Below are 20,753 nucleotides of genomic sequence, written 5' to 3'. Positions count from 1 at the left end.
TGTCGTTGCTTGCTGCTACTGAGAAACCTGGTTAGCCAGGAAAAACTGCTGCAGAATGCTGCTACAGGTTGGTCGTTGCTGGTGGGAATCCTGGTTGGCCAGGAAAAACTAGGCTGGGGAATGCCGCTTGCAGGTGGAATTGCCGAGTGACCGGAGAAGGGTGGTTTGGGTAGACTCAACTTTGGTTGGGGCGCCTCCACTACCTGGTTGGGGGTGTCGTCCGAAAAACTACGGGGTTTAACCTCTGGTGATGGGTTGGGTTGACCAAAACTTTGCTGGGGTTCCTCCACTCCCTAGTTGGGGGTGTTGTCCGTAAACCACTGGGTTCGACCTCTGAGGGTGGGCTTGGTAGACCGAAAGCTGGCTAGGGTTCCTGCGCTCCCTGGGTGGGGGGTGCCGTCCGTAAACCACGGGGTTCAACCTCTGAGGGGGGTTGGTTTGACCGAAACTTGGCTGGGATTCCTCCACTCCCTGGTTGGGGGGTTGCCGTCCGTAAACCACGGGGTTCGACCGCCGAGGGTGGGTTCAGTAGACCGAAACTTGGCTGGGATTCCTCCGTTCCCTGGTTGGGGGATGCCGTCCGTAAACCACGGGGTTCGACCTCTGAGGGTGGGTTGGGTAGACCGAAACTTGGCTGGGGTTCCTCCGCTCCCTGGTTGGGGGGTGCCGTCCGTAAACCACGGGGTTCGACCTCTGAGGGTGGTTTGGGTAGACCGAAACTTGGCTGGGATTCCTCCGCTCCCTGGGTGGGGGGTGCCGTCCGTAAACCACGGGGTTTGACCTCTGAGGGTGGGTTGGGTAGACCGAAACTTGGCTGGGATTCCTCCGCTCCCTGGTTGGGGGGTGCCGTCCGTAAACCACGGGGTTCGACCTCTGAGGGTGGGTTGGGTAGACCGAAACTTGGCTGGTGTACCTCCACTGCCTGGGTGGGGGTACTGTCCGTAAAAAAAACGGCGGGGTGTTAGAACAATATTCGAAAAATAATGATGGGGGTGCTATGGCTTTGGACTTAGCTTCGAGTGTTGGCAGGCTGCAGTCAAGGGTTCGTGCCTTCTAACGTTGGTGCGCCATGTCATCAACTACATCTATAACTCTGCTTAAAGTTGTTAATCATCAATTCATATTGTCTTGGTGTGTTGTCTTGGTCTACCTCATTTTGCACGTTCTATATTCAAATTATGGTTCTGACTGCTCAAAAGTCAAGTTCTTTATGAGTTCATTACATCAGCAATTAGCCGCCAAACCGTTTATTCATGGTAACTTTTTTTGCAAATATTTCAAGATACAAATATCTCATTTGAAAAATAAGTCAAGATTACTTTCGTAGAGCAAAGAAAATTGATAAAATCTGTGCATATATATATATATATATATATATATATATATATATGTATATATATATATATATATATATATATATATATATATAATATATATATATATATATATATATATGTATATGCATATGTATAAATATATATATATATATATATATATATATATATACATATATATATATATAATATATATATATATATATATATATATATATATATAAATTCTTCATGAAAGTTTGTTATCCGTTGCTTAAAACTTTCCCAAAAAACCACACCAGACCACTTCTAAAGAACATCACCCAGATTTCGAAATATATTGAAAGCTAAAATAGAGTTAAAAGATTTTTAAACGGCCTTTTCTTATGTAGAAAGCGTGACAAAATACTATTTTGAAGACTTATTTAAAAAGATTCAAGCTTTAAAACATAAGAAAAGTTATAAACAATTCATTCTAGAACAGTTAATCTTGTCACAACCCATTTGACATTTAAGTCCATGGTATGATTTGATTTTTTCTACATACAATATTGCTTTTTAATGCGAATTCTCCCGAGGAAAGAAAATAACTAAACTAAAGCTGTAAAAATGTGAAAATTCAGCATTTTTTTCGAATTATGGTGCGTTTCGTCTAAGTAAATATGTGTTTTTGCGATATGTTATGCACCTATTAGTTAACATCGCTTGATCAACGTTTTAGAAGAAATAAATTTCAAAATAAAAAAATCAGATCTAGGAACCTTTGCACGGAATCTTTTTTTTTTAAATTTTTCAGAAGACAGTGCATCTAAAGTGTAACAGAGATTCGGTTCCGCTTGCTTGGCAGTTATCAGATTTCTTAAATTGAAATAATTGGCTTTGGATTGTTTTTTTGGAACCCGTTAAGGCTTCGTCCAGTTATCTTCCGTTTGTTGTTGAAAATGTTTTCTAACAAATAAAAACATTTGGAACATTTCAATAGCGAAACTTGCATAAATAAGATTTAAATTTTCATATATCGAAACTCACCATTTTGCCTCGTTTAGAATATGAGAAGTGTGTGCAAACATGCAAAAAAACTAAGCAATTTAGCTTTGGTCACAAATAACAAGGATAGTAAACTTTATTAAGTAAGTTTACAGATTACTTTAAGCTTTTTCGCAAAAAAACCACATCAGTTATTCTGTGAGAAAGAGAGTAAGGGTTTTATTCGTCTGATCATCATGTTTTTTTAACTGTCTCTGACGCATCACTACATTTGATCAGTTTTATTGGTAATGTGACTAGTTTTTTGCGGTAACACAAAATGAGATCTCTGAATCAAAAACATCAAAATTTTAATTTCCTAAACTTTTGAATACTATAGAAAATCCAAATTATATGTGCCTTGTTTACAGTCCATATAAATGCCCAACGCTTCTTCTGACGATTAGGACCAGTCAGTTTGAACAACGAACCTTTAAACAAAACATTTGGTTTCTAAGTCATTGGTTTGATTTGATTTTTAAAACATACACTACATTTTACTGCTGATACTCTCGAGCTGAAAAATAAATATACTAACATTGTAAAAGTTTTTTTTGGAAAATTTTGTGTTTCTCGGCCCAAAATTTGTGTTTCCTCGAAACAGATGAGGTTTTCTTTCTGTTACGAACCTTACAGTAGACATTGCTTAACATCAACTTTTGTCAACCTTTTGGAAGTAAGACTTGTAAAATAATTTCAATTTAACGATCTTAAACTGTTGTCTATTTTCTCTTAAGGCGTTCTTCTTTGAACTTTTTGACAATGGAAAGATATTAAACCCTTGCAATTCTTCCTTTGGAGGTCAAAATGAGAAGACCAATGATTGCCTTTCATTTTTCAGTAAAAGTTTCTGCTAAAAAATTGTCTGATTTTTGTTTGGCTAAAATCTCTGATTAACATTGGTTTAACAGTAAAGTTTATTGATACAAGGAGACTACTCCAGTTCGTTTCCAATGGTTGTTTTACACAAGCTAGCAAGACAGCGGCAGAGTTGAAGATATCTACCCGATGAATTATTGGTAGCGTGGAAAAGGGATAAAGTGATATATTGTACCAAAGTGATGAATTTGCTTTGATTCCTTTTGGTGAAAAAATAATTCAACGTGTATCAAAATAGGCTGTTGTTTCTCGTTGTTTTGTTTCTCATTATTGCTTGTTTTTGCAATTAAAATAGAGAAAAATTATTGTAAACAAATGCTAGGAACGGTTATTAATTTAAAAAAAGATTTCAAAAAAATAGAAATTAAAATTTTATTTCTGGAAAACTCAAAGAAAAAAAGAACAGTAGCAATTTAGCTGACTGAAGTCAGATTGGTTCTCAATAAGCATACAGATAACTACCGTAATTTGGTTTCAAGCAATCTTTTATAATACATACCTAACTATATCTTGGCAAATTGTTTCCCAAGTTAAGGGAAATTTATTACCACCAATGTGATCAGAGCTGGACAAGATAGCTTTTAGTCTCGCAAGATCCTGCAAGATAACCATCATCTGGAGAGATCTGGCAACATAACCATTTTCTTTTAAGGTCTTGCGTGATAAACATTTTTTTCCAGAATCTTCCAAGATCACGCAAGATAGCAATTTGGTCTCAACTAGAGCTACGTCAAATGTTTCATCGCAAAAAGTTTTTGCAAAGAAATAAAACCAGCTTATCGTTTTGTTCTGTCAGTTTTGCTCAGAGAGTTCAAATTTGCTTACTTACATGCTGAAATTTATTGATGTAATTATAATTCCAAAATCTGGTTGTTTGTTTTTGAAAATATTGTAGAATTTCAGTTCTATGAATCAAAAGATTAAATATTTTCGTCGCCTTATGAATTGGGAAATTGTTGTCACTGTAGAGAACGAACGGTTACTAAACAAATTTAAAAAAGAAGCCATCCTAAGCAGTAAACGAAATCAATTAGGCAAATTGCAGCTTAGTAAAATTTGGGTAGCGTCTTTCTGAGGAATTCCAATTGCTGAAAACAATTGTCCTTCATTTTGAAACGGTTGTAACGGTTTCAACTGTGAATTTCTTGGAGAGTTTCAATTTTATTATTTACATCAGTAGCCCAAATTTTTTATTTGCCTTACAGAAAAGGTTAGAAAAGTGTCTTTTTTCAAATTAAATATTTTATAAATGGCAGAAATGGCCACAGTGGCCTGTGAAGCTTTCGTCGAAAGGAATTTCAAGATAATGTAGCTTAATCACAATAATAATCTGAAGTATCATTTAAAGCCATATTCTGTCATTGGTGCTCAGTATCATAGCTACAACAAAACTCAATTAAATAGATCTTAGTCTTCTTCAACAACCTGGTCACAATTACTGGATCAAGGTTTAATTTACAAATCCTTGTCCATTGAAAGATCAATGCAATTATCTTTCTTTCAATGCCTTACTATCCCTAATTTCTCAGGATTTCTTGTCTTCATCTTGCGTTGGTCAAATTGCTCCCAACAATTTTGCCCGCAAAACAAGCAGAGATATATTTGACTAAGGACTCCAATCATTAATCGCGGTCGAGAAATTCACAAAAATAACAATTTATCCCGGCCTTGCAGTGCACAATTTGAAATCGCTTGAGCAAGAGGGTTAAATTACGTAAATTAACCAAACAAAAAAACAAAAATTAAAAAAAAAAAGATTGTTGAGACATTAATTTTTGGCTCATCTTCACCCATATAGGGAAGAGCTTTGTGAGTTTAAAACCGTTAGCTTAAATGGTTTCAATTCCCATGGTGGTCCGTGAAATTTTATGCCAAGGGAGCACCTTTCAAGACTTCTATGGCAATCAAAACCTTTTGTAATACGTAAAGAATGTGATATGAAAAGATCGGGAAAAAGTGCATCAATTAGTATTAATTATAAAATGAATTAAGTCCAACATCATGGTTTACCCTTATATGGGGGGTTCAGATTCAGTTCACGTCTTCTAATGGACAGTTTTTCTTGTTGTCTGTTTGGTATTTGTTAGGAAAATTGCTAAAAAGTGCAACAAAAGTCAATTTTCTTTGAAAAGAAGAAAATTATTAAGTCACTCATTTCGCACAAAACGCAATTTAATGAACCAGAACTGAAAATAAAATAAATGCCGTCAGAATCTTGCATTCATTAGCGCAAAAACTGGATATGCCAAAAATTCATCGTAATTCATCAAAACACAAGTAGTGATGCTGGAGCCAGTCCTGAAATCATTAACACTCATCTCCCAGAAGTCTTTTGTATTCATCACTGATTGTCCGAATAAATTTTTGTTGAAAACAATAAGATCTCAATGATCCAGATTATATGGAATTGGCAATAGACCCGGCTTTGTTTGATTATTTACATTTTCCGAATCAGAAAGATCCCAATTGCTGCATAGTCATTTACCACATTGAATCTGATTTCCACTAAGCGCTGTTATGTTAATTTGTTGGAACACCAAACGCTCAAGCCAATTAAAGCACTGTAATACTTAAAAAATAACTTATTAAATTTACACTATTTTACGCAGAACGAATTGATCTCTAGTTCAGATTGCAAAATTTTTTTATTACTAATACATCGATGTTTGTGGCGAGCCTGCATTCTTGTTGTTCCGACCCCTCTTGAGGGGGGAGGAACTATATACTCAAATGGATTTTTTTTGTTCAGTCAATTTTCGTCGCCGATTGATATATTTATCGTAGAGAGTTGAGACTGGTATCATTAGAAAGCTCGTCCTGCGTAGAATATGGAATTAAAAAGATTTTCTAAATTTTCGTTTTCTACAGGGAAATATCGAGGTTCAAACTTCTGAGAAAAGCAGAGTGAATTCACGTTGTTTTTATTCACATTTTCGGAAATTTTTGGCTAGATTTTCGTCAATTTTGCTAAAAATTTGTTAAAATTTTTAAGAAGTGTCGTTGATTTTTTTTAAAGACAAACAATCATTGTTGATTATTCTGATTTAATTTTTTCGGTCAAAAACTCAGGATAAATATTTCAAAATTCAGGCTTTTTCATCCAAAATAGCTCGAAATAAGCTACTTTAGTCCACTTTGAATAAATGTGCCGGCAGTACAACCCCAAACAATACTAATACAATCTTTGCAGACTCAGAAGGGGGCTATTCCAACTACAACTTCCACTGAGATTGCTCTGTAAATAAAATATCTACAACTTTCGAAAAATCAATTGTTCCTAACGGACAATTAGCATTAGTAGGCCTAGTTTTGGGCCAATCTTGCACTGTTACAATCCAAAAAGAATTCGGATTGTAATCAGTCGGTCTTTTTTTTGAAAAAAGACTTTTTTTAATAGTAAAGAACAGAACATATCAAATCAAGGCTCAGGAGTGATAGTTCCAATTGATTTCCTAAGCAGCTCCAAGTTAATGCATTTAGTTTTTTACTTGAAAGTTTATGATCGTTTCGACTTTAAAAAATAATTGATTTTTAAATAAATAATGGCTTAATGAACTTTTACTCTTTTTTTCTTAATTTGGTCAATTTATAGCTCAGTGTCAGCAAAGAAGGAATGCTTCTTCATTCTACTGATTTAGAGTTTAGTCTCAATTGCGGTTTTAAGCCTGAAGTTATTGTTTTCTGGCTTTGATACTACTAGATTTCATATTTTCTTTGTTTTCTGATATTGGCCAGTTTTTCACGTTTTTTGGTCACATTATCACATTATTAACAGTTCTCAGATCACTTTATTAGCGTTCAAAATAAGACACAATTGAACATATTAAATTTTTGAAAGATATAGATTATCGTTTTAACGGCCTCGACCCTTCTTTCTTGAAGAAGTTAATTGAATTTTTTAATTTTGTCTTCAACTGTCAATTTTACTTTATCGTTTCGGTCGTATGAAATTTCTTTTATAGTTATAGGTTTCACTGGCTTTTCATAGAAAAATAAATGAGCCGATATTCTGATATTAGTAGATAGATGATAGCTTTCATGACTTTGAAGACAATCGTTTTCCAAAACTAAAAAAAACTTTTTAACTTCGCAAGTTTGTTCTTTTTATTTTTCTTTTTTTTTACCTAATCTCGTTAATTACAGGTAAAAAAGACATGATGGGTGTCGGCGTAAGGTGTCAAAAGGGATTGATGTCCCAAAATCTTTTTTTTTGAAGAATGCGTTATGACCTTACTGACTTCGACACCGGTTTTTTTTTTTACAAAAAAAGTAAATTAGTTAGATTTTTGTCATATTTGTCGACGCAAGACATATTCTGGATAATTGCAGGTCTCAAAGCATTCTTTTGGATGAATAAACAACCCTTTTTAAATATTTCATTTTGTAATTAATGTCTTTCATGACTTTGGATATAAATGTGTTTCGAAAAAAAAAACAAAATTATTACATAATTTTGACCTTTTCTCTTTTTTGTCTACTTGTTACCTAATATCACTAATAAATGGCCACATACTACATTATCGTTGTTTGTAGAAGGCGCAATTGAATATATTCTGAGGGCCAAAATATGGCTTGACGGTTTTGACAGCGTTTACTGGCAAGTTTCAATTGAATTTTTTTTGTTGTTTTTTTGTTGTTCTTTTTAGCCGCTTAAAAAAATGGATAAGGACAGGTCCTAATGCCCTTCTATAGAAGCATTGTTAATTGCAAAGCTTTGGTTTGTTTTCTAATGGTTTTCATTAATTTGAAGTTAATTTAAAAAAGCCAATTTTTTAACTTTACTGTTTTTGTTCTTTTTTGTCTAATTGTTACCAAATCTTTTAATGGACTGGTCCATATCTTTTCTTGCGATTTATAAGTTATGTGGTTTAATTTTAGGTTTATCTGGCGGTATGTTGACTTTTTTAATAAATTTTGTTTTTTAAAACGGACAAAAAGCTTTTGATGTAATTAATGTTTGTTGTTGTTGTTGTTGCTGTTGTTGTTGTGGTTGTTGTTGTTGTTGTTGTTGTTGTTGTTGTTGTTGTTGTTGTTGTTGTTTTTGTTGTTGTTGTTTTTGTTGTTGTTGTTGTTGTTGTTTGATTTTGTTCGTCTTGACTCGCTATCTTAATTTTGGCATATCACAGCAATCTAATGCTTCAATTTTTACTCCACTGGTTTATTTCCTTTGGAAGCTATCTTATCGTTCATACACATTTTTTTTGAAAAATATTTGGGCTTTTTTGGGCTTTTGGGTTTTTCTATCTGTTTCTCATATGGTAGACAATTATGCCAAAATTGTGGATGGGCGGGGTCGGAACCTTATGTGCCATCGCACATTACCGAGCAGCCTTGTTTTTGTATGCATTTGTGAGGTAAATTTGTATATGCGTTTGTTGATATGCGTGTGTATGAACTTTCATTTTGTTGTGCTTGTGAACACGTGTCAGCGTTCTTGTTAGCACATTTGTGCGTGAGCCCGTGTGTTTGACAAAAAAACATGTGAATGGTTATTTACTTTCACTTTATTTGGAAGAACCGTACGCCTCTTTTTTTGTTAAGACAGTTTTCAACTTTTGATGAGGGCATCCCACGTGTTTAGCTCGATTGTAAAGTTTTCAGCGAAATAAAATCAATAACAAATTCATGAAATTTTTGCAAAAAAAGTTAATGATACATGTACACTCGGCCCTCTGCAGCTACAAAAGTCGAAGTTTGGTCATTTCTGTTACTTTGTAGACCTTTTTGCAAAATATTTTTCCTTTAAATGCTTTTTCTACAAAAACAGAAAGAAAAACAAAAATTTAGTGCTGTTTCATTAAATTGATGCCATTTGGTTCCAGAAAAACAGTAAAAACAGTAAATCATTTCACAGCTTAAACCGTAAAGTCCTTGCAGCAATGAAGCTCGAAAACTATCAAAATTTTTGTGGAAGCGAGTGTGGAACAAAAATATATAAAACATGAGCGCATTATTGCTCATAAAGTTTTTAAAAAAATTAGAATATTTGGCTTCTCCACTTTTTCAAACAGTTTTTGAATTCGGTTAAAAGTTTTTTAATGGTGTTTTAATGGTTGCAGCCAATAGAATGGAAACGTTGAAAAGTGTTGAAATTCTTTTTTATATAAAAAATTAATGGGACCCACTTTCGGCCTGTCATTAGCTGTATAGGTCAAAATTTCGTTACCTTGCCCATTTTCCCCATTTGTACTTTTTCAGTTCATTTCAACCCTTATCGTACATCAATTTCAGAAAAATTACCAAACTGGTACATAAGTATTTTCCGAAAAAACAAACAATGTTTAATTAATTGTGCTAGAACTCAGTAAAATTTGTTGTTACTTTTTTTAACTCACAGGCAAGAATTTCTTATCTTCCCCAGAGAAAAACTATATAGAATCTTGTACTCAGATGAATGTTGATCTTTAAATCCTTTACAAGTTTGTTCAACCTCTAGGATGAAGAAACTTCTAATTTCAAATAAAAGTCTAAAGACGGATATGAAAAAATACAGCGCTATAGTATTGTAAAAGAAAGTATAAATAAATGTAGGCATGAATAATGATTCTACGTGGGTTCCTCTCAAATTTCTCTTTTTGAATTGTAAGTTGAGCAGTTGAACTGTTTCAGGAGAATGAGAAATCGAATGAGGAGCTGACGTTCCAACTGGACAGAATATTCTCCAGAGAAGCCAACCTCTTGTCAGAACAGGTTAGTCTACTAACTTACAACAAACATCTACGTTTAATTGCTTCCAGATCTGTTTTGGGAACGACGAGGAGCATGGGTATGCAGAAGAGTCTTTTGGACCTGAATCTGAAAGTGATCTTATTGTTGACTAAATCTAGCGCACAAAGACTACATGTTAATTTAACAAGATCTTGAAAGATTCTTGGCTAGTCTAATTTGGAGAGAAGTTGCAAGACGATGTTGATCCAAACCTAACTCGGGAACTGCTTGCGTAAAAATTATTTTAGAGTAGTCATTATTTCAGTCAGCGTTAAGAACTTTTGGCACTGAATTAAAACTTTTTATTTGTTTGAATGTTTCAAAGATATCAAGTTTCTTATTGTTAGAGTATACACTCTAGTAAGTAAGTTGTGATCATAAGATGGAGCTTGAAATGATAGCTCAATATAAGAGAGCATAGTAGGACTCTCGCAGTGTGGACCAGTTGGCTCAGTAGAGAGCACAGGATTGCAATCAATTAAGAGATTGTGGGGTCGCAACCCACATAGGTCCCAAACTTTACTCTCACTATAATGGTGTTGACATAGTATCAACATAACGAGCAACGAGTTGCTCTAATACTTATTATGTACTATTTGCATTGAGTGAAATGACGTTGAGCAAACTTCTCATATAATTGCATTTCTACTGCGGTATGATGTGGGCAACTCTGGTGTGCGTTTTAGTATCACAGTGGTCTGAAGCGAATGCAGAGTATCCATGACCTAGGAGTGGGCAACCCCCGACCTAAGAAACCCCCCAAGAGCAACGGGGGAGTGTGGAAAAGTGGAGGTAGCAAAGAGCGGAGTTATGAGTTCATGAAACCAGATGCTTGTTGCACTCTTGTTAGTACTATTTCAGGCCGCACTTTACACATGTATAAAACAGGTAGACATCTTTGTTGGTAACCGGGGTCAAGAAATTTCCTCAAAAATATGTAAGAAATGTACTGAAATTATGTAAATGCGCTGAAATTTTGAGACGGATGCGCTGAAGCTGCAATTAAATTTTGTAAAAAATGCGCTGAAAAAAATTTCGAAGTTATGTGAGAAATGTGCTGAAAATGAGCCGAAACGTTGTAATCTCTCGAAAAAATTGAGGCTAAAATTTTCCGTCCATTTTTTGTAATTTCGACATTTTCGCTCTTATTAAAAGCTTAAATAAATTAAGAGTGTGCTTTTGATATTTTATGAAGAAGATGTTAGATCAAAATCAATAAAAATTCCTACAATTAGCAGCTTACAATTTGCAGGCTAAACAAATTAGGGACGTAAACAAAATTTTGCACGGTTAAGAAAAAGATTTCATTTTTGCCAAAAGATTTCATTTTTGAAAGGTTTCATTTTTTTTGCCCGAATACAATAATTACCAAACAATGTCCTCAGCTTTCGCTGAAAATGTCTTTGATGTAGCAAGCGTTTTCAATTGTTTAATTGAACCAGGTTCAAAACATGACATGGTTTTAGTGGAATTTTTTATTTTATTAACTTTTGTTTTTACAGATTAAAAGCAGCTGATTATGAACTATATTTGAATAAATTATTTGTACTCTAACACAAAATTTGGAAAACAAACCTGAACAAATGATATCGAGACAGTAAGGTAATGTTATAAATCTGATAATGGAGGAATAGTTCTTTACGAATTTTAGACCATTTGGATTGAATAACGGATTTTAGACCATATTTTCACGAAATTCAATTTATTCGTACCTTGTTATCAAAAATTTTCCAGCACTAAGAGTTATAGGTTAATTAGTCGTTTTCCACGTCTTTTAGAACCCAGTATTCTCTTGATAATTTGAAATGCGAGGCATCAATTAAAAACGCGTTTGCAGAGGCATCTTTTAAGGGGGAAAACTAATTATAGTGTTGAGTTCATTTTATGTCAGTGCAAGACTTAAACCGATAAAATAACTTAAAAGATCAATTTTTGAAAACAATTTTGACATCATTAATCCCCTATGCTAGTTCTTTGTCCTACCTGTAAAATTGAGATAATAAGCAATGGCAACTTAATAGACACCGCAACGTAAAATTTATGAACTGTATTCGAGTTTTACATCAAAAAGAAACTTGTCAAATTATTGCATTTCAGTCAAATTTTTTCTCTCGTTGATATTTAGCTCCAATGCAGACTCATTAAAAGTAGAAAAACCGTGAAAACATTAACTTTTAGGCCAACTTTTTTTTCTTGATCTTGTGTGCAGTTGATTAACATTTCATTGAAGTGTATGTTAAATACAATTGTGGCTCAATTTTTTGAACTTCATAGGTCGAACAATGCACTTTTCTAGAAGATCAATGGTGTGCAAAACATTTTCTGAAAATTGATCATAAGTTGCAGAAATTTTGCATCAAAATTCAATTTTGACTTCTTAAAACTATGAGTTGTAAACAAATTCTAAAGGTTCAATAAAAGTTCAACTACTTTTGTTTGAAAAATTAAAGGTTTATAATTTGCTTGAAAATCACTGATTCAAAATCTGTCAGACCATTGTATGCTGAAAGCTAAAAAACCAAAAATAAGTGCTACAAACTTCTGTGAGACCAATTTTTCATCTTCTTGGGCCTGCTAGTGAGCTTCAAATAACAAATAGAATCGGTTGTGATAACAATTTTGCTATTTAGGTAAGACAGAAACTGATTGGTATTGCTCTTTGACCTGGCAAAAAATATCCAATGTAAAATCTTTCATTAAATTTTTATATATAAGAAATCAACGTCTCCAGCTAATTTTTAGAATTTTTTTCAGCTGGGTTTAGATAACAAGTAAGTTGTTCGAAGCATATTTTGGCTCGAGTTGCTTAGATTGCCATATGTCTTGTTTCTTGCCATCATTCGCAAAGTACTGAACAGCAATAAATTCCTAATAATGAACTTTTAAATTTATTTGCCGATTCCTACGAGGTTTTTATGATTCATTTTACCCCAGCAGACCAGCAAGGTAAATACACATCTCCAGGTCGAGAATTTGTTTCTGGAATCAGATTTTTCTGCTCGCAAACTGGTGACAGGTTGGCAGCGCTGCAAGTGGAAAAAGTTTTGTCCCTTAAGCGGTCGTGTCGAGAAATCATATCGCCCCGCCCATGACATGCAACAGCAATGATTCTGTTTTACAATAGGGACACTTCCTTTTATTCATACATGGGAGCGCCCAGTCTGTACTCAACAGCTGCACGAAACTCGTTTGGCAAGAGATGGAGGCCGAGAGCCGGTATGGGAGCTGCCGATAACCATACTCCTGATTGAGGCAGAGAGAGTGATAATATACGAGCTTTTCCCCTTTCGGATGTTTGAGTTTCAATTAATATATTGAGAGCAACTTCGTCGAGGACATCCTGTGTTTTGCTTTGAGTAGGCTGCGATATTGACAAACAATTTATTTCAACAATCATTTTGGTAAAAGTGTGATATGTTGTCGGACGTTGGCCATTTATAAGCTCTACTAATTTAGCAGACTGCGATATCGAACCAATATAGGCTACTTTTATCTGTTCAGACGGTCGTCGGATTCCAATGCCAGTCAAACATGCTTGATGCCATGACTCATTGGACAAGACTGTTCCCAGTTCCCAGTATATTCTCGAAAGTTGTCCTTTGAAGCGAGTCAAATTCTTCAAAAGTATTTACAGCGTCTTCTGGTGGTGTATTTCAGCGCAGTGAATACACCATTTTTGGTGCACCCAGGCAACTATGTAGAATACCAAGAGCACACTGTGGGTCGCTCTTGTATTCCAGGTTCTCCAGTAATTTTCTGATCTTTTGAACACGTTTCTTTATCGAGGAAGCAACAAATTGGGGGATCTTGCTTATATTTAGAGATTTAATTGACTGGAAAAAACGATTCCAGATTTCAACTGTTGCAACTATTGCTCTTTTTTATCGAAGAGGCTGTCATAATTATTCTGGAAGCAAGAAAAATCTCAAATTAGTATATTGTTACTGGTCAACCGGCCCATGCAACAGGATTGAGTTATGTTCAAATTTTTATCTGAGGATAACATAGAAAATAAATTTCAAAATTTAGCTTTTAAACATCCTTTTTTATCAATCGCAAGCTGGCATATTATGTGCGAAAACACACATTGCCGATTATTCTTGTGGTTTTTTTTTGTACTTCAAAATCAGAAGAGTAAAAGTATTCAAATTTTGAAGTGACAATAAATGACATTTGCAGACCAATCTCGGTTTTGATTTGCTTCCCTTTGATTTTGAAGCTATTTGAATGTATTGTTCCACAGCAAGCAGTCTAACAATTGTTGAAAGCAGTGCTGAAAGCCCCGTTGAAACCACCTACTGCTATTATCTTTGTCTATCCATAAAGGGAAAGTGTACCCATTCAAAAGAGTATTCTATCCAAGCAGTTATTTATTCACGCGAGTAGGATGAGTGGGGGGGATTAGACATTTGAAGAGTGACGTAAATGTGTGTGTTTTCATTCTCACTTTTGACAGGATTTCATGCGAAATGATTTGGCATTCAACGAAGAAACAGAGGCAGTGCTCAAACGCAAATACTACACTCTCATCAAGGAGGTAAGAGGATCTATCTTTGTGCATGAGGAACGGTATCAACAATAATGTCTTTTTCTTTAGGAAAAATTGGACTTTTACCCTTTTTGCCCCCTCCCCCCTCCTCTCCTATCCTCTCCTCCGCGCGCCTCCCCTCTATCAAGTTGTGGCCCCTCAGTTGCAAAACACGTGCTATATATTTTTAAATAACTATGCTGTAATATAATATACAGCGTGTGTTGGGGGTGGGGGGTGGAGGTGTTGTTGCAAATCAAATGCAACAAAGCTGGCGAGGGGCTGGGGCAGAAACGGAAAAGATCCGAAAAGTTTTAGAAGCTAAGCTTTGTTTACTTGAAACTCAAACCGACTCTTTAACCAACAAACCCTTTACATTAGAGCTAAGATTTCTTATTCAAGTTTACAAGACAAGCGTTTTTAAAGTTTTAGTAAGTACACTCGGGGAAACTCCAATATCATGGTCCCGTTACGGAATCTTGACTCCGAGTCAATTCAAAAAATTTTCACCTAAAATTCTGCAAGTATGGTGAGACGCTAGTGCATATCACGGTTTTAGTGAGATAATAGTTTACAAGAAGTCGATATAATAATTTCAGAGAAATATCTGTGTACCCAAATCGTGAATTCATTGACTGCTATTTAATTTTAAATTCTAACCGTAGAAAAATACTGGCTGAGAGAACTTTTAATAGACGCTGCTCGCAATAAAAGTCGATTCTTCATTTTTTCATATACCACTTGAGGGTTCCAATTAAAACTGAGGGTATGTTGTCATTTCTGATCTCGAAACACTTTTTAATTGGATTTGTTTATAATTATCCAATTCCATGCACATTTCTTTTTCACGTTTCGATTGTCAAACTATTTTGAATAGTTGAATCGATTGAATGAATTTTTACCACAGGGTTGTTACCGCCATTGAGCATTTACCAAACTCTATAACAAGCGTGGGGTAAGGTTGTTAGTCATCTCTCGTTCCCAGGTTGAGGTCCCAGACGGAAAGTCGATATGTCCAGACCCAGATGAACGCACGACGGGGGTGTCGTGCGTTCAAATTTACATGGTCTGGAAACAAGGAAAAACGCACGAAAGTCTGGACATGAACGCACGAATAGTCTGGTGAACGCACGAAAGTCTGATCATGAACGCACGAATAGTCTGGTGAACGCACGAAAGTCTGATCATGAACGCACGAATAGTCTGGTGAACGCACGAAAGTCTGATCATGAACGCACGAATAGTCTGGTGAACGCACGAAAGTCTGATCATGAACGCACGAATAGTCTGGTGAACGCACGAAAGTCTGATCATGAACGCACGAATAGTCTGGTGAACGCACGAAAGTCTGATCATGAACGCACGAATAGTCTGGTGAACGCACGAAAGTCTGATCATGAACGCACGAAAGTCTGGACATGAACGCACTAAAGGTCTGATGAACGCACAATTTTTTTGTGCGTTCATCAGACCTTTAGTGCGTTCATGTCCAGACTTTAGTGCGTTCATGATCAGACTTTCGTGCGTTCACCAGACTATTCGTGCGTTCATGATCAGACTAAAAAACTAACCTTTTTGCTTGTAGATGCCCATTGAAGATGAAGACGCCAGAGGGTTCCATCAGTCCACAAATCCACATATAAAGTCTTTTTTTACGTGAGGTACACGAACATCTTTATACTAATAGTAGACATCCTTTTTTGCTGGCGTGAGCAAAATTCTAGGGATGTCTATCTATCAGTATTAAGAATAAAATGAACCTCTAATAAGACTTTTTTTTTGATAAGACTTTTTTTTGACACTCATTCAAGAAAGCTGAAACATATATCATACATCATAAACACACATCATAGACTCAAACCAAAAGACGGAAGCGAGAGACGAGCGAGACAACGCGAGAGACGAGCGAGAAAACGCGAGAAAACGCGCGAAAACGCGAGAAAACGCGAGAAAACGCGAGACGAGCGAGAAAACGCGAGACGAGCGAGAGAACGCGAGACGAGCGAGAGACGAAAACAGGGGCGAGAGAACGAGGGGAGAGGGGGAGAGAGAGCACCGAAAAATCTTGACGCCCGAAAGGCGTCCCACCCATTTTTAACTATTTTTGATTTTTTTCAAAAAAAACTGTACGAAAAACTAAATTTTTTCCTACGCAAGCTATCGCAAAAATTCTTTTTGTTTTACACTCTAGTTACCCATGGGATACTCGATACCGAGTTTGGTTAGATTTGGACAACTCCTTGACCTAATCAAAAAGGCCTATTTTTAAAATTAAATATTTGAAATAATAGCAAATTTCCGTATGAAAAACTAACTTTTTTCCTAGGCAAGCTATACCAAAAATTCTTTTTGTTTTAGACTCTAGTTACCCATGGGATACTCGATACCGAGTTTGGTTAGATTTGGACAACTCCTTGACCTAATCAAAAAGGCCTATTTTTAAAATTAAATATTTGAAATAATAGCAAATTTCCGTATGAAAAACTAACTTTTTTCCTAGGCAAGCTATACCAAAAATTCTTTTTGTTTTAGACTCTAGTTACCCATGGGATACTCGATACCGAGTTTGGTTAGATTTGGACAACTCCTTGACCTAACCAAAAAGACCTATTTTTAAAATTATGTATTTGAAATAATAGCAAATTTCCGTACGAAAGACTAACTTTTTTCCTAGGCAAGCTATACCAAAAATTCTTTTTGTTTTACAATCTAGTTACCCATGGAATACTCGATACCAAGTTTGGTTCGATTTGGACAACTCCTTGACCTAATCAAAAAGACCTATTTTTAAAATTAAATATTTGAAATAATCGCAAATTTCCGTATGAAAAACTAACTTTTTTCCTAGGCAAGCTATACCAAAAATTCTTTTCGTTTTAGATTCTAGTTACCCATATGATACTCGATACCGAGTTTGGTTCGATTTGAACAACTCCTTGACCCGATGAAATTTCTATATTTTTAAAAATAGAATAAGCGAATAAGTCGAAATTTCCGTACGAAAAACTAACTTTTTTCCTAGGCAAGCTATACCAAAAATTCTTTTCGTTTTACAATCTAGTTACCCATGGGATACTCGATACCGAGTTTGGTTCGATTTGGACAACTCCTTGACCCGATGAAATTTCTATATTTTTAAAAATAGAATAAGCGAATAAGTCGAAATTTCCGTACGAAAAACTAACTTTTTTCCTAGGCAAGCTATACCAAAAATTCTTTTCGTTTTACAATCTAGTTACACATGGGATACTCGATACCAAATTTGGTTCACTTTGAACAACTCCTTGACCCGATGAAAAAGACCTATTTTTAAAATTCAATAATTTCAAGTTATTCGAAATAATAGCAAATTTCCGTATGAAACACTAACTTTTTTCCTAGGCAAGCTATACCAAAAATTCTTTCTGTTTTAGACTCTAGTTACCCATGGGATACTCGACACCAAGTTTGGTTTGATTTGGACAACTCCTTGACCCGATGAAATTTCTATATTTTTAAAAACAGAATAAGCGAATAAGTCGAAATTTCCGTATGAAATACTAACTTTTTTCCTAGGCAAGCTATACCAAAAATTCTTTTCGTTTTACAATCTAGTTACACATGGGATACTCGATACCAAATTTGGTTCACTTTGAACAACTCCTTGACCCGATGAAAAAGACCTATTTTTAAAATTCAATAATTTCAAGTTATTCGAAATAATAGCAAATTTCCGTATGAAACACTAACTTTTTTCCTAGGCAAGCTATACCAAAAATTCTTTCTGTTTTAGACTCTAGTTACCCATGGGATACTCGATACCAAGTTTGGTTTGATTTGGACAACTCCTTGACCCGATGAAATTTCTATATTTTTAAAAATAGAATAAGCGAATAAGTCGAAATTTCCGTATGAAAAACTAACTTTTTTCCTAGGCAAGCTATACCAAAAATTCCTTCTGTTTTAGACTCTAGCTACAAAGGGGATACTCTATTCCAAGTTTGGTTCGATTTGAACAACTCCTTGACCCAATGAAAGAGACCTAATTTTGAAAATTATTTAAAATTACTTATTTGAAATAATAAGCAAATTTCCGTACGAAAAACTAACTTTTTTCCTAGGCAATCTATGCCAAATTTTTTTCTGTTTTAGACTTTAGTTACCCATGGGATACTCTATACCAAGTTTGGTCTGATTTGGACAACTCCTTGACCCGATGAAATTTCTATGTTTTTAAAAATAGAATAAGCGAATAAGTCGAAATTTCCGTACGAAAAACTAACTTTTTTTCCTAGGCAAGCTATACCAAAAATTCTTTTTGTTTTACAATCTAGTTACCCATGGCATACTCGATGCCAAGTTTGGTTCGATTTGGACAACTCCTTGACCCGATGAAAGAGACCTAATTTTGAAAATTATTTAAAATTACCTATTTGAAATAATAGCAAATTTCCGTACGAAAAACTAACTTTTTTCCTAGGCAGGCTATACCAAAAATTCTTTTTGTTTTACAGTCTAGTTACCCATGGCATACTCGATGCCAAGTTTGGTTCGATTTGGACAACTCCTTGACCCGATGAAAAAGACCTATTTTTAAAGTTATTTATTCGAAATAATCGCAAATTTCCGTACGAAAAACTAACTTTTTTCCTAGGCAAGCTATACCAAAAATTCTTTTTGTTTTACAATCTAGGTACTCATGGGATACTCGATGCCAAGTTTGGTTCGATTTGGACAACTCCTTGACCCGATGAAAAAGACCTATTTTTAAAATTCGTTATTTGCGAAATTCGCAAATTTCCGTATGAAAAACTAACTTTTTTCCTAGGCAAGCTATGCCAAAAATTCTTTTTGTTTTATAATCTAGTTACCCATGGGATACTCGATAACAAGTTTGGTTCACTTTGAACAACTCCTTGACCCGATGAAAAAGACCAATTTTTAAAATTCGTTATTTGCGAAATTCGCAAATTTCCGTATGAAAAACTAACTTTTTTCCTAGGCAAGCTTTACAGAAAAATCTTTTTGTTTTACACTCTACCTACAAAGAGGACACTCTATACCAAGTTTGGTTTGATTTGAACAACTCTGTGACCTAATCAAAAAGACCTATTTTCAAAATTATTTATTTGAAATAATAGCAAATTTCCGTATGAAAACTTTACTTTTTTCCTATGCAAGCTATACCAAAACTTTTTTTGTTTTACACTATAACTTCACAGGGGATACTCCATACCGAGTTTGGTTGGATTTGGACAACTCCTTGACCCGATAAAACTTCTATATTTTTGAAAATAAAATAAGCGTATAATAAGCGAATAAATCGATATTTCCGATTGAAATATGCACTTTTTTTCTAGCAAAGCTATACCAAAAATTCTTCTTGTTTTACGCTCTAGGTAGACCTGGGATACTCCATTCTAAATTTGGTTCAGTTTGGACAACTCTATGACCTAATCAAAAAGACCTATTTTTAAAATTATTTATTTGAAATAATAGCAAATTTCCGTACGAAAAACTAACTTTTTTCCTAGGCAAGCTATACTAAAAATTCTTTTTGTTTTACAATCTAGTTAACCATGGGATACTCGATACCGAGTTTGGTTTGATTTGGACAACTCCTTGACCCGATGAAAAAGACCTATTTTTAAAATTCAATAATTTCAAGTTATTCGAAATAATAGCAAATTTCCGTATGAAAAACTAACTTTTTTCCTAGGCAAGCTATACTAAAAATTCTTTTTGTTTTACAATCTAGTTAACCATGGGATACTCGATACCGAGTTTGGTTTGATTTGGACAACTCCTTGACCCGATGAAAAAGACCTATTTTTAAAATTCAATAATTTCAAGTTATTCGAAATAATAGCAAATTTCCGTATGAAAAACTAACTTTTTTCCTAGGCAAGCTATACTAAAAATTCTTTTTGTTTTACAATCTAGTTAACCATGGGATACTCCATACCGAGTTTGGTTCGATTTGGACAACTCCTTGATCCGATAAAATTTCTATGTTTTTGAAAATAGAATAAGCGAATAAGTCGAAATTTCCGTATGAAAAACTAACTTTTTTCCTAGGCAAGCTATACCGAAAATTCTTTTTGCTTTACACTCTAGGTACACATGGGATACTCCATACCAAGTTTGGTTCAATTTGGACAACTCCTTGACCCGAAGAAATTTCTATATTTTTGAAAATTAGAATGTGTATTGTGCTCCTGATTCATTTATGATAACGTAGTGCTCCATAGTAATGGACAGTTTAAGTTAGTGTTACACTGACAATAATTATACTGATAATATACACTGGTCTGTCCTAA

General features: G+C 34.8%; 2 protein-coding genes across 10 annotated transcripts in view; both read left to right on the top strand.

Annotated features, from left to right (window-relative positions):
• Positions 1 to 20,753, top strand: part of LOC142339873 (uncharacterized) — a 345,440-nt gene that overhangs the window by 234,936 nt on the left and 89,751 nt on the right. For all 9 annotated transcript variants that reach the window (XM_075390195.1, XM_075390220.1, XM_075390202.1 and 6 more), the window contains 3 exons: positions 9,828 to 9,908; positions 10,613 to 10,771; positions 14,383 to 14,463. In XM_075390195.1, coding sequence (XP_075246310.1) covers positions 9,828 to 9,908; positions 10,613 to 10,771; positions 14,383 to 14,463 — 321 coding nt within the window. The remainder of the gene's footprint in view (positions 1 to 9,827; positions 9,909 to 10,612; positions 10,772 to 14,382; positions 14,464 to 20,753) is intronic.
• Positions 5,798 to 20,753, top strand: part of LOC142339915 (uncharacterized) — a 164,542-nt gene continuing 149,586 nt past the window's right edge. Inside the window, exon 1 of the mRNA XM_075390278.1 lies at positions 5,798 to 5,809. The gene's annotated coding sequence lies outside the window, so the exon portion shown is untranslated. The remainder of the gene's footprint in view (positions 5,810 to 20,753) is intronic.

Source organism: Convolutriloba macropyga, chromosome 1, assembly GCF_964194025.1.
Source record: "Convolutriloba macropyga chromosome 1, txConMacr16.3, whole genome shotgun sequence".
Taxonomy (NCBI): domain Eukaryota; kingdom Metazoa; phylum Xenacoelomorpha; order Acoela; family Convolutidae; genus Convolutriloba; species Convolutriloba macropyga.
The sequence above is the reverse complement of the archived record's forward strand: the minus strand, read 5'-3'. Positions and strand labels throughout refer to the sequence as shown.